This window comes from Sinohyriopsis cumingii, chromosome 7, assembly GCF_028554795.1.
Source record: "Sinohyriopsis cumingii isolate HCF-2022 chromosome 7, ASM2855479v2, whole genome shotgun sequence".
Taxonomy (NCBI): Eukaryota; Metazoa; Mollusca; class Bivalvia; order Unionida; family Unionidae; genus Sinohyriopsis; species Sinohyriopsis cumingii.
The window spans coordinates 2359479-2375040 of record NC_142967.1 but is presented as its reverse complement, the minus strand read 5'-3'; the positions used below and the strand labels follow the sequence as shown (position 1 = coordinate 2375040).

Genomic DNA, 15562 nt, shown 5'->3' with positions numbered 1-15562 from the left:
TCCTTTAACTTTCTAAAAAAGCTAGGATTATCATCATTATAACCATACAAATTCACGAGGGTTATTCTGTTGCCATTAATTGTAATATCTAAAATAATAAATCTCCCTTGACTGTCACATCTTTCTCTATGAATTATAAATTCAAAAGTATTTCTAAAAAATATTGCAACCCCAGCACTCTTACTAGAGCAGTGGCTAAATACACATTTGTATCCCCATTCAGCTGCCCAATATATTTCATCGTTCTTTGTACTATGAGTTTCTTGCAAGCATATTATAGATACATTCTTTTGTTTTACCCAGTGAAAAATATCCCTTCGTTTTAAGACTGAACCTTGCAGGCCTCTAACATTAATAGATATAATTTTTATTTTATTATCCATGAAAACAGCAGAAATTTTACACATACATATTCTTGTACAGGAATGTATGAAGTAATTATCACCTTGAGTTTATCATATGCATGGCTTTCACACTCACACTCACACAGAATACAAACATCCATAATAAAATCATCCATGGTGTTACAGTAAAGGCTGTAGCTTTGGCTGCATTTGACATTGATACAGTATACTATGGACAACAAGTGAAACAACTCCATTTGTGATAACTCTTATGCACCTCTGACAGACCTTTCTGGAGCTAGAGATAGTTTTGTAAACCAAACGGCACAGATTAAAAAGGATATAAATTACAACTTAATGAATGAAAAAAAGGGGTAAAAGGGAAGAAAAAGAAAGAGTGAAAGAGCGCATACAAGGAAGTGGTGGGTGATTGAATGTATGAGCAAATAATGTGAGACTGAGAGATTTATCATGGAAGAGTAATGTTGAGAAAAGTGAGTAAACAACTTAGTAAATGTGTATATGAGAGTATAAGAGTGAAAGATGATTTATAAACTAGTGAGAGAATTTATTAGGGAGAGATATAACAGTGGACCAGTGAATCATCAGACATATAAATTATGGATAAAATTGGTGAGGGAAAGAAGTGTCTTATAAACAAAATATTAAAACAAACTAGAGTAGAAAAAGGAGTATAAAAACTAAAGTTCACATACCTATTCGGTCAATTTCATAAGTTCACAGAATTGCTTATTACACTTATAATCTAATTTTCTCATCAATTTCATCATAGATGTCAAATTTTATCCTTTTTCCTGATTTGGTTTTACCATACACAGATCCATTAAAGTACCATGCCCTGTCAATTTCTTGATGCCTAGATAATTTATTTATAAGTTCAGTATTCAGCCTGGTTACATCCTCTACCAGTCTAATTCCTTTGTACTGCAGAAACTCCTTCCGCTTCTTGATAATTGGAAGTTTACAATCCAGACTCCAGAATTTGACAATCACTGGCCTTGGTTGTCCCTGTCGACCTGGAATCCTATGCACAGCCACTATGTCCCTGTTATCTAAATTAATTTTTGTAACTTCCTTCACCAACTTCGGAATTCTTTCTCTCAGATTTTCATTTTCCTCCTCCTCCAGTCCTAAAACTTTTATGTTCAGCTTCCTTGAATATTGTTCGAACTGGTTTGAAGCTGCACTTGCTTGCTCTGATCTCCTCTCATAATCTTTCATATCAATACATCTGAGTTTAGCACCTCTGCAGTCCTAAGTTCAATCTCCAGTTCTGATATGTTCAATGGAAAAGGTTGGAATTATTTTGCCTCAAGGTTCTTCAGCTTCCTGCTCCTCACTGGGTACTAAATATAGTTGTGGCCATTTTTACAGATGCACACCAAATAAAATTTGTTATAACAGTTACTGGTAATTAGTGTAAATCCAGCAATTTTTAAAACATGGCATGCATCAGGTATTATTGTTATTCAAAATAAATATATTATTTATTATCAATTATTTTAAATTAAAAATCAATACAGCAGAAATGTTGTGAGACAAATTAAAGAAAAGTTGCATTATTAATAGATAACATAATATATGGCTAGTCAACAGTGTCATATATGATAAATGAGAATGGAATAAATGCAAGAACAAATTATAAAAGTCTTAAGGATTGAGTTTTGTAGTGTGTCAAGACTTGATCAGGATAAAAAGGCTGAACTATGCAGCACAAGTAAAAACAATACATTTTACAAAATATGATTGGAATATGTAGCATTTTAGGTAATTTGGATAAAGCATACATGAACAATGAAGTATGTGATTGGTTGATACATTAACAATCAAAATTCATTTACTGCACCATGATTAGCTATACACCACTCCCTCGATAACTCGCGCCCTGATAACTCGTGAACCCACTTAAAATGTGGGGTCAGGCGTGGATACAATTTTTTAAACCAGAAAATACCCCCAAAATTGATCCCTATTTGTTGAACTTGAAGAAAATCGTGATCAAAATTGATAACGGAAACTTTGATGTATCTTTCGTTTTAGATAGGTAGATAGGACCTTGAAATTTTAATTAACACTATGAGGTATCAAATTTAAAAATAGGTCATACAATTTTTTACATTTTCTTTCCAAACGAAATTCCTAGTACACCGCAATTAACGACATGTAAGGAAATTTTGATCAATGAAAATGTCACTTACGCCGAGGGGAAGCAGTACTTTAATAAATAAATACAAATTAAATAATTTTTGTATCAATTGAAATTTGTGTTCTTGTTCTATCTTTTAGTTCTTTTTAAGTGTAATCATCATAAATGCAATGTGTCCTCTTGTAACTAAACGTAAAATGCATCAATCTGCCATAACAGCTATTTCTGCAAGCGTTTCTCTGAGAACCTAATTAAGTGCAAACCATGTTTTGATACCTGACTTCCGGAAGTATTTGTTGTATTGTTGCAAGAATTAAAAGCTGGCCTCCTTTGTATAATCATGTTAATTATGTCTTTTGAATCAAATAAAGGAGGTGGAATAAAAAAAATGTTAAAAGGCAAAAAAATCCTACAAACTTAAAATAAAGCAGCCCCGGTCATATGTCAGGTGAACTCACTTCATTTGATCAATCAAATACTCATAAATGTTATTGTGTATGTAACATAAAATGCCTTAAATTAACTGACTCTTTCATAACAGTGATCAAAGATTTGGCAGCCAAGCAAAACGAATACTTCATAAAATAAAGAGTTTGATTTCACAGATACGGACCATTGTGGGCAAGTGAGTGTCAGAGAATTCTTGAACTGGCACTTAGAGCTATCCCCAAGGATGATAAGATATTTCATTATTAATTCCAGTGAAATCATGACATCAATATTGTACTAACTGAGCAATACAAAAATTGAGTTTCAACATAGACGCTTGTCTCATGAAAGAAATGTCGTGTGTTTTTTAAAAAAAAGGATTCTTGTTTAGTGGTGTATCAACAGTTAGTCTAGTTCCCTGCTTGGTGGACTCCCGATTTGGTAGGATAATATTAAACACCACTACGGGAACCAGATTCATCAGGAAAACAAAAAGCAGTGACGTAATACACAGATATTTTCCCGTACACATGATGGTTGTTGGAACGATCTTTCATATGTTGGACATTTTGAAAATAAATGTTTCTTTAACAGAATAATGAACAACTTCATTAGAAAAAGCACATTATTAAAAATTATTATCAACTTGATTGTAAAATGAGGATTCAGTCAATAAACAGCCCACTTCCCTAACACCGCTGCCCCCCCCCCCAGTTTTCTCAATGTCAAAGCCATTTTTTTCTCAATTTTTGGAGGTCCCTTGGTAACTCGTGCCTCGCTTATAGTGCGGTCTATTCTTGTGGACCCTGTTGTGCGTGAGTTATTGATGGAGAGGTGTAGCTAGATATACACACTATAAAAAGCTGGTTATATACTGTTTATATGCAACTAAATATTTGTTCAAATAAGCAGCAGCATTTGTGTATGGTGAACATTTAGGACAACATGGATGCCATCAGAAGACTTTGGTGAAAAACCCAATGCTGATATCGCCATATATTCAAGAAAATATTGGATGCCAGATTGGCACCATTTTCATTTGGGTCCACCTAGACATACTAAGAAGTCTTTTAGTGAAAAACACATGCCAAAACAACCATTCATTTAGGTGAATTAGCAATATTAAGATTTTCAAGATGGCCACTGAAGTGATTACATTGGATGTCTGAGTGGAGCCAGTTTCATTTAGAAACAAACAGACATCCTAAGAAGTCATCTGGTGAAAACCCCATGTTTACATGAATTGATGCTCAGGAGGAGAAGCAATAGTAAGACTACTCCTGTGGTCACTTTCATTTGGGACGAACTAGACTTCACAAGAAATCATTTGTGAATAATCGATGTTGATATGACCATTCATTCAGGAAGAGTAACAGTAACAAGATTTTAATGATGGTTGCTGTATGGCCATACTGGATGTCTGAGCAGCACCATTTCCATTTACGACTACCTAGACCTTAATGTGTGTGTATGTGTAAAGTTTCATGGCAGTCCTCCAAGTAGTTTTGGAGGATGAGTGATAACAAATTTGTGCTAATGGACAGGTCAGTGATATACAATGGACAACAGGCCATTCCATAACCTCTCCTGGTCTTTGACAGGTCAAGATAAAAATTGCACTCCCAAAACTCATGTCATTGATGAAGTATTTAAATGCTGTTGCTCTTGTACGCTCTAATAATGTCTCTAATCGGGGCTCGGCACACTGGACAGGTAGAATTACGATCCATTAGGTTTCTCCCACAGGTGTAGCAAACACACATATGACCACACTGGTAGAGAACAGAATCAGAGAAATTATCAAGGCAAATCAGACAGTGTGTGTCATTCACTGGCGTAGAACGAACTGGCTGATGACTTGTAGCTGCAGAGTTAAGTCCCCCTGTAAGCAAATAAATTTAGGACATGAGAATAGGAATATTGGTCAAGATGATGAGTATGGTGATGGAATATCAAAGATACAATACACTGATCTTCAAGATTTCACAATAGGCTTAAATGTTTTCCACTGTAAGAGTAATTGTAGATCGTACCTGAAGTACTAGAGAGTGCAACTCGGATTTGTTCGTCATCACTATGCATGCATCAAAGAAGATAAATATAAAACCATCACTGTGACTCGGTGCTTACTTGAGTGAATCTTGGTGGTGGGGAAGGCATAGAGAGGTAAAAAAGTTTTTTATTTCATTGACAGGTCAGTAAATAATAAAATCTTTTTGGGAATTTTACAATGATTAGGTCTCAGATAAACAATGATCAATGTCTGGAACAGGTCTGCCTTCTGGTCAGTCAGGTTCTTTCATGTGAAACTTAGAAGAAACACCAACTAGTCTGATTTATATTTGAGTGGGGTTGAGAATTAGTATTAAAAAAACCAACTCTTTACATACATGACTGTGGCAAAGTGGATACAGTGACTGACTGAAAAAAATCTATGTATGTATGTATCTGGGTTTAGAGGTACTTCAGCACAACAATGGCTATAGAGTGCCGATTAATTGTAAATATCAAGAACTTAAAGCATCTTTAGGAAGATAAACCCTTTCAAATAAATGTAAACAGGAAGTACTAAAAAATAAAAAGCCTAGACCTTCAAGCTCAGTAAAATGTGTTAAAAGATAAAAGGTAACAAAAAAAAGTCCTTATAAAATGTAAAAAGCCATCTGTAGACAATTATTAAATCTTGAAACAACAGTTAGGTGAGACAGAGCTTTGGAATAATGCAGGCATAAGAATATATGTACAGCAAATATGATGTCACACTGGTGACACATTCTACAGACATAAACAGAATCACTTTCATTGCAGGATTTCATGTAAACACAGAGGGTTCCAACTGATGAAAACTTTGCAGTCTGGGAATAAATAAATACACAGAAAATATTAATGTTATCTTCAATTGACCATAATTTTATGCTTACCAGTGATTTCAGTTTGTTCCCTGTCATTCACTGTATCCAATGATATAATTTTAATGAAAATGAGAATATTATCGACATCACTTAGAGAAAGTGTACAATCAGGTGGCATGCAATGAAAGATAGAGAGATAAAGAAAGACAGACCAAACTTGACTAAGAACTCAAGAACAATTTATGATCCAAAAGGCTTCAAAAGAATGATCATCTCTTTCTTTTCTTTATGCATGGTAAGTAATCGGAAAGCAAAAAAAAAAAAATCAGGTAAAGCAAAATTTGTTGGTGATGCTAAAGGTTTTCAGCAAGATAGATATAATTTATATATTAACAGGTGGAGGTGGGAGGTATCAAATTGGGAAAATTATTTGTTGTCAAGACACATGCAGATATTTCTTGTATTCAGTGATTTTCATGTTACATTTGTATTTATTCAGATAGAGAAGTTAGGCATATATATATGACAAAGTTAGCACATAACAAACAAATTTCTGCTATAAAACTGTAATGCTTGATTATCAGTGAAACAGCAGGCAACTATTTTATGAAACATCATTATATACAAGCTTATTACAGTATGAGAGAGCTATATTACCTGAAGCAAGTGCCTGGGTCATTGCTGCAGCAACCTCCTGCCGTATTGCCCTCTGAATGTCAAGTTGAAGGTCAAAGCTAACTTTCATCATGTTCTTCATCTCCTCTAGCTGCGCTTTCAGACTATGAATCTCTCGACTCATGTACAAGTTTGTCTGAAAATTTAAAGTGGAAATGTATCTCTTGACCCATGAACAAGTTTGTCTGAAAATTCAAGGTGGAATTGTATCTCTTGACCCGTGTACAAATTTGTCTGAAAATTCAAGGTGGAATTGTATCTCTTGACCCGTGTACAAATTTGTCTCAAAATTAAAGGTGGAAAAGGATCTATTGACCCATGCACACAAGTTTGTCTCAAGATTTAAAGTGGAAATGTATATCTCTAATTGTGTTCAAGTATGTCTGAAAATTTATAATGGAAAAGTATCTCTTGATCCGTGTAAAAGTTTGTCTGAGAATTCAAGGTGGAATTGTATTTCTTGACTTGTGTACAAGTTTGTCTGAAAATTCAAAGTGTAAATTTATAAAAGTTTTGCAAATATAAGTCTTATTCCAACAGTTGGTGCCAATTTTTGGATTGAAATCTTTTAAAGTTACTTTTCAAGGTACTTGCAAGTATGATGTACATGGATATTTATTGTCTTCACAAACCCTGCTATTCTACTACAAATATTTGGTCTGAAAGCATATTAACAGACTGTTTTTAAACTTTGCTGTTTTGAAAGAAATTTTCTTTGGCTTTGTTGAAAATTCAATTTTTATCCCAACTGTAAAATTTATGAGCCAGTCTAGAATTCCTTATTTATAAGTACTCATGGATTTACAACTTCCAAATTCTAAATGGCTGTTGATAGACTTCTTCCACTGCCTCAAATGCATTGGTTTACGTAGTGTAAATGATACCAAAAAAAATTGTGGATTACATCATGGGTAAATGTCCCTGTATCAACAGCTTCATTCATCATTCTGTGAACTCTCACCTGAGTGTATGGTACGGCTGCAGCACTTATGCTTGTCACAGAAATATTGTCCCAGTTATCACCAAACTGATTTGAAACTGGCAATCCCAGGTTAGAAAAGTCATTACGAATGTGTGGTTGTGTCTGAGGAATTGAACGGACAAACTCTTGTACTCTGCTTCCATCGGCTTGTGTAGAATGAACTCTGTGCTAGAAGAAAAAAAATCGTTCCACATAAATTTTAATATGAAATACTAAGTATTGTAAAGTGTTGACTTTGATATTCCAATACATCCTCTTACAATTCATTGCCCAGTAACTAATTTTCAAGTACTCCAGAAATGTTTCAAGTACCAATATACATAGAAGGACAGGGCATCCTAATCACATACATGCATCTTTCATGGTAAAACATGGAAAATTTCATCTGATATATTCCACCTGCTTATTCAAAATAATGATTATCACAGTAAAAATAATAATAACAATAATAAATAAATACTTTATTTATTTACTGAGCATAACAAAGTATACCCAGTACATGTATATTCCTTAAGGCCATCAACAATCATGCTAATATAACAGTACATGTATATTCCTTGAGGCCATCAACAATCACGCTAATGTAACAGTACATATATATTCCTTGAGGCCATCAACAATCATGCTAATGTAACAGTACATGTATATTCCTTGAGGCCATCAACAATCATGCTAATATAACAGTACATGTATATTCCTTGAGGCCATCAACAATCACACTAATGTAACAGTACATGTATATTCCTTGAGGCCATCAACAATCACGCTAATGTAACAGTACATGTATATTCCTTGAGGCCATCAACAATCACGCTAATATAACAGTACATGTATATTCCTTGAGGCCATCAACAATCACGCTAATATAACAGTACATGTATATTCCTTGAGGCCATCAACAATCACACTAATATAACAGAGTAAACAAATATTAATTTTGAGATGCATACAAAAAGTATTAAAAGATGCAGCAAAAAGCATTCAAAGTATACTGAGTTTTTAGATGTCAGATAATGAATCAATTATTTAGCATAATCTTGTTCACATCGTTGATATGCTTTCTTATTTACAAAATACACAAGAAAATATTCAGATGAACCGATACAAACACTGAGAGTTAGCAAAATGTATATCTAAACCACACTTGACAGAAAAATGAACTGCAAGGAAGATCATGAATAACAATAATCTATTTGTAAATTGGTTCAAAATTCACCTGTTATAAAATGAATTTAACATCAATGATTGAAGTGTATGTCATGCCAGATATGAAAAAACATCCTTGCCTATATATATAAATAAAGGTGAATTCGTATATGAGATTATTTTAATCAAAGTTTTGTAAGGGCCAGGGGTTGCACATCTCAGCTCACCTTGGGCAACACTTTTCAAGAGTTAGCTTTGAAATCACTAATGTACCTTAGATTTTCTGTCGAACATGTTGGCTTATTTTATACTTCTATAATCAAACTTAGCAAACTCTTGTGATACTTGACTCTTTCAGTAATTTAACAACGATTTTCATTTTTTCTAAGCAAATTGACTCAGGAGACAGAGTACGAGCCTCAAGCACAATACATGTAATAAGTACTCTTTTTTGCACTCTGAGGATAGATTTCATTTATAGTGCTTTTCCCACATTCTATTCAACAGGAATACAAACATTATAGAATAGTTTCCATGCTGGACAAGAAAGCTACAGAGCTGATTCTATCCATACGATTAGTCCACTGTAGTACCGTATATAAGAGTCAATTCTCACAATTAGATTTTCATCTTCAGAATCTGATATATTGCTTACAGTAATTTTTAAACAGAAGTCATGGTTTTTGTGATGCACATATCTGCCTTTTTCCAACCAACATAGCTTTAGTTTTGTCAAAGTTTTGATATTTCTTCGCTAATCCAAGGTCACCTGTTCACTAAAATGTGCAATTCTGTCCAGAACACACCAATGTACAGCTTAGACACTTACTGGTATTTGATAACAGTCCTATATAGCCACAAAATTTAAAGTAGCTACAGGGCATAGGGTTGTCCTATTCCACATGGATTTACAAGTCATCCAACAGGATTTGATCTGGAAATGGTCTGTAAATATCACCAAAATTAAACTACAACTGACGGTTGTTCAAGAGACATAAGGAATACTGGTAGGTGTCTAAAATGTACACTACCATGCTGGACAGATATGTCTGCAAACATTCATTAATTCTATTAATAGGTGACATCCGACCTGCAAATCGTCCATCAACAAAGGTCTGATGGGTTAATTTAGTGGGCTGTTCTACACAATCTCTGTCATATCTGGGCTATCTTTTAGTTCAGTCTTTACCTGAGAGATGCATGAAGTGGAAGATGGTGTGTGTGTGTGTGTGTGTGTTGTTGTTGTTGTTCTAGGGTTTAATGCCATTTTTCAGCACCAGATAGGCTATACATGGCAGACAGTATAACTGGTGGAGGAAGAACCCTGGAAAACCCAGGGAAGAACCACCGACCCACAAGAAGCTACTGGCAGGTTTTCCCATGTACCCACGCTAGCCAAGCCTTGGACTCGAACCCACGCAGACAGAGGTGAGATGGCAGTGATCCGGAATGGTAAGCACTTTAGACCACTTGACCACTCGGGGCCATGTGTGTGTGTGTGTGTGTGTGTGTGTGTGTGTATGTGTAGACCAAAGTATTGAGCATAAAAGGCCTTCTTTCCATCATTCTTTTTTTTTTAAACCACAGATTAGAGATATGTAAAGGAGTTCTTGACAGGAGTCTTTAGGTCTATAACCAGACTCGATGGGTGTAAAAGATACACAAAGCCATACAGCAGCTTGGAAATATGCTTCTGTCATTTTGGTCAGTGTGCATTGGACAATGGTCATCAATGATTCTCATTCAACCTTTTACGCCATTTCAGGCTGTTCCATTTTATCAGATGCAGGACTCATCTGGGTCACCATGTTCTTTGTACTGCATGAATGCTTTAACAACATCTTATTACCAATTTCATGAAACCTCAAGATAATATTTCTTTTCAAGCAAAATAATGGATATAATTAGTTTTTTTCTACATATCAGAGCAAGAATTTTTCTGTAACACTATGAAATGGTTGGTACCTATGAGTGTGGAGTGTGACATCTTACCTGGACATGCAGCTCTAAATTCTGTCGGAACTCACTATCAAGGGTTGATGTAACCAAACGTCTATGAACTAACTCACTGATCTCTTGCACTAAATTCTCATGTTGAATCTCAGTGATGTCATTCCAGTTGATAATCTGTTCTTGATCCCTGTCATTAGCAGGCCTTGGAACTGCAACAACTGGTCTCTCCTCCACTAATGCTGCAAATACACAATGCACCTTCCAACTTTCAAGCCAGCCAGGATTGAGGAAGGGTTCTTAAGGTATTTTGGTAGGTTTATGGTTCAAAGGGTCATAGTAAATAGCCAAAAGGATCCTGGAGCATGGCATTAGTGTTTACTCTTTTTTCTGGATCATACCCTGATTATAATAAAAACTATGCTGTGCACAATCCACAATTAAATGTAAACTTATTCCAATTTCAACCTCCTGGGTGTGTGCAAATGAAACTTGGTACTTTGTGATTCATCCAAGTACAAAGAAAACTGATGTCTTTGAAGGTTGAAGGACACTGTAACCAGGACCATAAATGAATAATATAAACTGATAAAGGAATAATATAAACTGATAAAGGAGTAATATAAATTGCAAGTTATTATCATGCACCTTTGTATGATCATAAGGAAACACCAATATGCCTCTAACAAAAGGTAATCATAATTTTAACATTTTCCTTTCTCTTTATCTCTTACAAAAGAATTTACTAAAACATTCATAAAACATTTTTATAAAAAATATTTAATTGGTTACCTTTTATGAAAATTTGTATTGAAACAATACTGTATTGTTATTAAGTATTACACACAAACTTTATCAACAGAGCTAACAACTCTGAGTCTAATCATTTCCTCTTAGGATTAAAATTTTACTTATTTCCGTTTACATAGCTTGATTAACTTTTACAATGCCAAGAGGCCAATAGAGATGTATACAGAAAAGTACCTACAGGGTTGGGCAAATCAGTAGTCCATGCACCTGGAACTGCCAAATTTTGTTTTCAGATTATTTAACTGTAAGGTTCGTAAGTTTGCAGGACTACTAACTGCATCAGATTTTGTTTCTTTTATATCTTTTGGGGCACTCATCCCTTCCAGCAGTTTGTACCCCAGTTCCAATTTTGAAAATCAAAAGACTGATGAATATTTAAAAAATGCACAAAACTTTGTGATTTCATTCATTAATTTACAATTTCTAACCCAGTTTTATGTATCAGTATGGGGTCATGAACAATGTCATCTTTAAGTTTCAGGCCAAATGAAAGTTTCCAATGTAAGCAATGAGTATCAGCAACATGGGTCTCAAACACGTGTCCAAGCTGTATCCTGTGGCCCACAAAATGATTGGCATCACAAGGTGTCATGAGAGATAAGAAAGGTGGTATGGTCCATAGGCCATCGAAAATGCCCTCGTGTGGCCCTCAGGGTGGTTTGAGTTTTTGACCCCTGATCTACAGGGTCATTTTCCAGTTACTACTGGAAATATCTTTTCAGTGTAGGCATGGGTCTTGGGAGTCTATATCCAGTATTTTTTATTTTAAGTTCTTATATTTTCCCCCTCCACCCCACCTTCAAAATTAATCAAAAAATAGAAATGTAAAAAGATAGGTCATGAATATTAACCAAATATGTGTATTTGATATACTGAAATAAATTTGCTTTGGCCTTTACATTGTCTGTACTGATAAAAGATATGCAAATAAACAAGATATGGCTTGATAATTCAAATTTTCCTTGTATTTGATAGTATGTCTCTTAACTCTCATGACGGTTGCTCTGTTAATAACTGTTAGACCAATATGCATTATATTTTTATTTTCATCTGCAGAGACTACTTTATATATTGATTATTGTAAACTAATGATGATGAACGAAATAAAATCATTATTTATTATTCACTGAGTACATGACAGTGGTACACACACACCCCAAACCCGTATCGAGTTTCACACAGAAGCAATGATTTTTCTAAAAGACATTTATTCCCAAATAATTCTGTAAATCATAAGTACATTCCCTTTACCTGTATTGAGATCAATTCTTTTTAAAACTTTACATTTGCCGAGTGTCCCACAGTGTATGAAGTGAGAGTGCACGTGTAGTGAGGTACATAGGCTTAGCAATAAAAAAGAAGAAAATGAAAATAATAAATAATAATAGATATATTCTTAAACTATAGGATATTTTACTTTCTTTGCCTGTGAGACATGAGAAAACCAGTTTTTTTTATTAAAAAAGGTCTGTATGCCTACTTTTCATACATTATGAAGTATGCTCTGATTCACATTACACAGATCTCTGCAAAATTCATTTGATTCTTTACCAGGCGTTCTTCAAATAGCAGCTACTGGTTACAATTAGCAATAGAGACCAATGAAAACTTGCTGATACATTGCCAAAGGTATTAAAAATCTCCCAATACTTTCCCAAATTAAAGTATTATTTTGAAGGAGACTATAGTTTACCAGTATTTAGTGATGCCTCCATCAATATTAGACACATACAGAATTTGTGTTTTGAAAATAAAACTCGTGTCGGGATGTTTGGAAGCTTAAGATCATAATTTTGATCTGAAAGTTTGCAACTTGCAAGGATTTTAAATATCTATAGTGAGTAATATTACTTTCCCTTGGCGAATGTACTTTTCTAAATGTTCTCGTAAGCATCAAGATCCGACAAATTTCAAAAGTTGATTGTAATACTAGGAAAAAACTACCTGAGACGGCGCTTTAATATGAATCTATTTGCCCAAGACTCTCATATTTGCTTCTTTTGATTTTTTTAGCAATTATTCCCCTTCCCAAACTAATTGCATTGGGTTTTTTTTGTGGTTTTTTAAAAACATAAAACCAGTTCTGGTGCTAAACTGTATTCAAGATAATGGTAACCCAATCCAAACCATCTTGCAGCATCGAGCACAAAATTTGTTGGACCCTGATAAAAAAACAAGAGTCCCTTAGACTACTGGCCAAAACGACCAGGAACAGTTTCCTCTGCCTATTTTATTATTGTTAACTTCTTGATACTGAAACCATCTAAGATATTCTTCAAAAAAAGCCAAATAATATCAAATCTGGGAAGTTTTTCATAGCATCAGAGAAATAGGTAAAATTTGTAGTTTTTTTAGAAAAGACATTTGAAAATTACATTACATTTCAAAAGCTAAACATGCCCTCCCCAAACCTTTCACCTTAATTTATCTGAAATTTTAAACAAAATTTGATTTGTAAAATGGTCATTTCCATTGCATTATAAAAGCATTATTCTAGTTAATTTGGTATGGGAAAATGATCTTGTACTAGTGCAATTATTTAAATAATATTACAAGGAAGAATTGGGAAAAATAAAATGTATAATGCTTACAAACGCTCTCCACACTGGTAGATACTGTGTCATTCCTCTGTAGTGATGATGAGCTAGATTGGCTCTGCCGATCAATTTCTAGTTGCTCACCTGGGGAAACTAGAAGTGTGTCTGCCACTGGTGGTGGGACTGGTGGAGTGGAAACTCTTGCAGTGCGCTGGCTGATAGATCGTGTTGTGGGCAAACTACCACGAATAATATTTTCCAGATGTCGACGGAATTGTGCTGTCTGAAGAACACTTGATACTCTTTGTTGCTGTGATAAACCCTGAATCTCAATCACAATTGCTTCTGGACGGTGCTCTTCAACATTGGGGGAATTTAATGGAACATTTTCTTTTCCTGTTGCCTCTGCATTTGCTCTTGCCTTTAACCGCTTGTGCAGAAATTCTCCAATATTTTCTCTATGATTTTGACCCGTGACTGGTTTATCACCATGCTGGAGTCTGCGTAGTTCAAATAGTGTGTCACTGAAAAGAACAATTCATAATTTTATTAAATGTTATTTTTACTCTGAGGCAAAACTTTAAAAATGATAAGAAAATAAAATAAATATTTACATGTAATGTCATGTAAAAGAAGAGGCTTAAAACAACTTATTGGTCACGTGAAATAATTTTTTAAAAAAAATATTTGGTTTGCTAGGTAGGGAGTTTCCAATCCCACTACCTCAAAATCTTAGTCTAAAAGACTCGGCTGCATTCAAACTGATATTCTGTATTTTGGAGATCTGATGATGAATATATGTGACGACCTATAATAATAATAATAATAATAATAATAATTATTATTATTATTATTATTATTATTATTAATTGCATCAATACTAGTAAATTACTCCTTCAGGAGAGAAGTTTTTACAAGACGTTGACCTATGTGAAAACTTCCATATATTATCGTTTTGACGTGATCATCATCCGACATACGTTCGAGCTCTCTGCAAAAATCTATCCATTCCTGTGTCTGCTGATTCCATCTTCGTGTTATCCGCTGTCGATGAACTCGAACATTCTGTAGATGTTTCTGACCCAAATGAAATCTCTCCTCCTTCTGCCATCGTATCTATAAATTCAAGCTTACCCCTTTTCTTTAATATGGTCATACAAAGACCAACGTAACATGAAGTAATTTTCTATTTTTAGGTATGATACTGGGTATGTTGAGTCAACATAAGTCACATAGTTACAACCCGTACTATAAATAGAATATTTTGGATCGAGAGGGCGCATTAAAGATAAAAGTGTATTTGAAAATAGTGTAATTTGTTGAATTGTATCGCATATTTGTTCGGCAAAGCATCATGAACAGCTAAATTTTACCACCATCAATTTTCTGCTAAGCACAGATGCAACAATTTCAAAATACGCTTAGGGGGCACTCACCACTTATTATGTACTTTTGAGAGTATGACGTATGTAAGATGAAGTTGTTTGCATTTAAAACATGCACAATGGAGAGAATGTTGACATACCTCTATGCTGCTTTAATATATTGTGGCGGACATTTCTTTGGATATTGTACTTTTGGAAATTGTACATGATATAAGCACACTGCTAACTAAAATGAATGCTCCCTTGTTTAAATTTTAAAAAATCAGCCTGAATTAGTCTAAAGTG

General features: G+C 34.4%; 1 protein-coding gene across 1 annotated transcript; it reads right to left on the bottom strand.

The window, feature by feature from the left end:
- Window positions 1-359: 359 nt before the first annotated feature.
- LOC149794634 (uncharacterized) lies at window positions 360-15275 on the bottom strand. Its single transcript, XM_089964241.1, has 6 exons — window positions 14873-15275; window positions 13947-14416; window positions 10588-10787; window positions 7429-7617; window positions 6450-6603; window positions 360-4822 (listed from the first exon to the last, which is right to left on the bottom strand). Exons 1-6 carry the CDS (start codon window positions 15046-15048, stop codon window positions 4590-4592), a joined length of 1422 nt encoding a protein of 473 aa, XP_089820367.1. The 5' UTR covers window positions 15049-15275; the 3' UTR covers window positions 360-4589.
- Window positions 15276-15562: the final 287 nt, after the last annotated feature.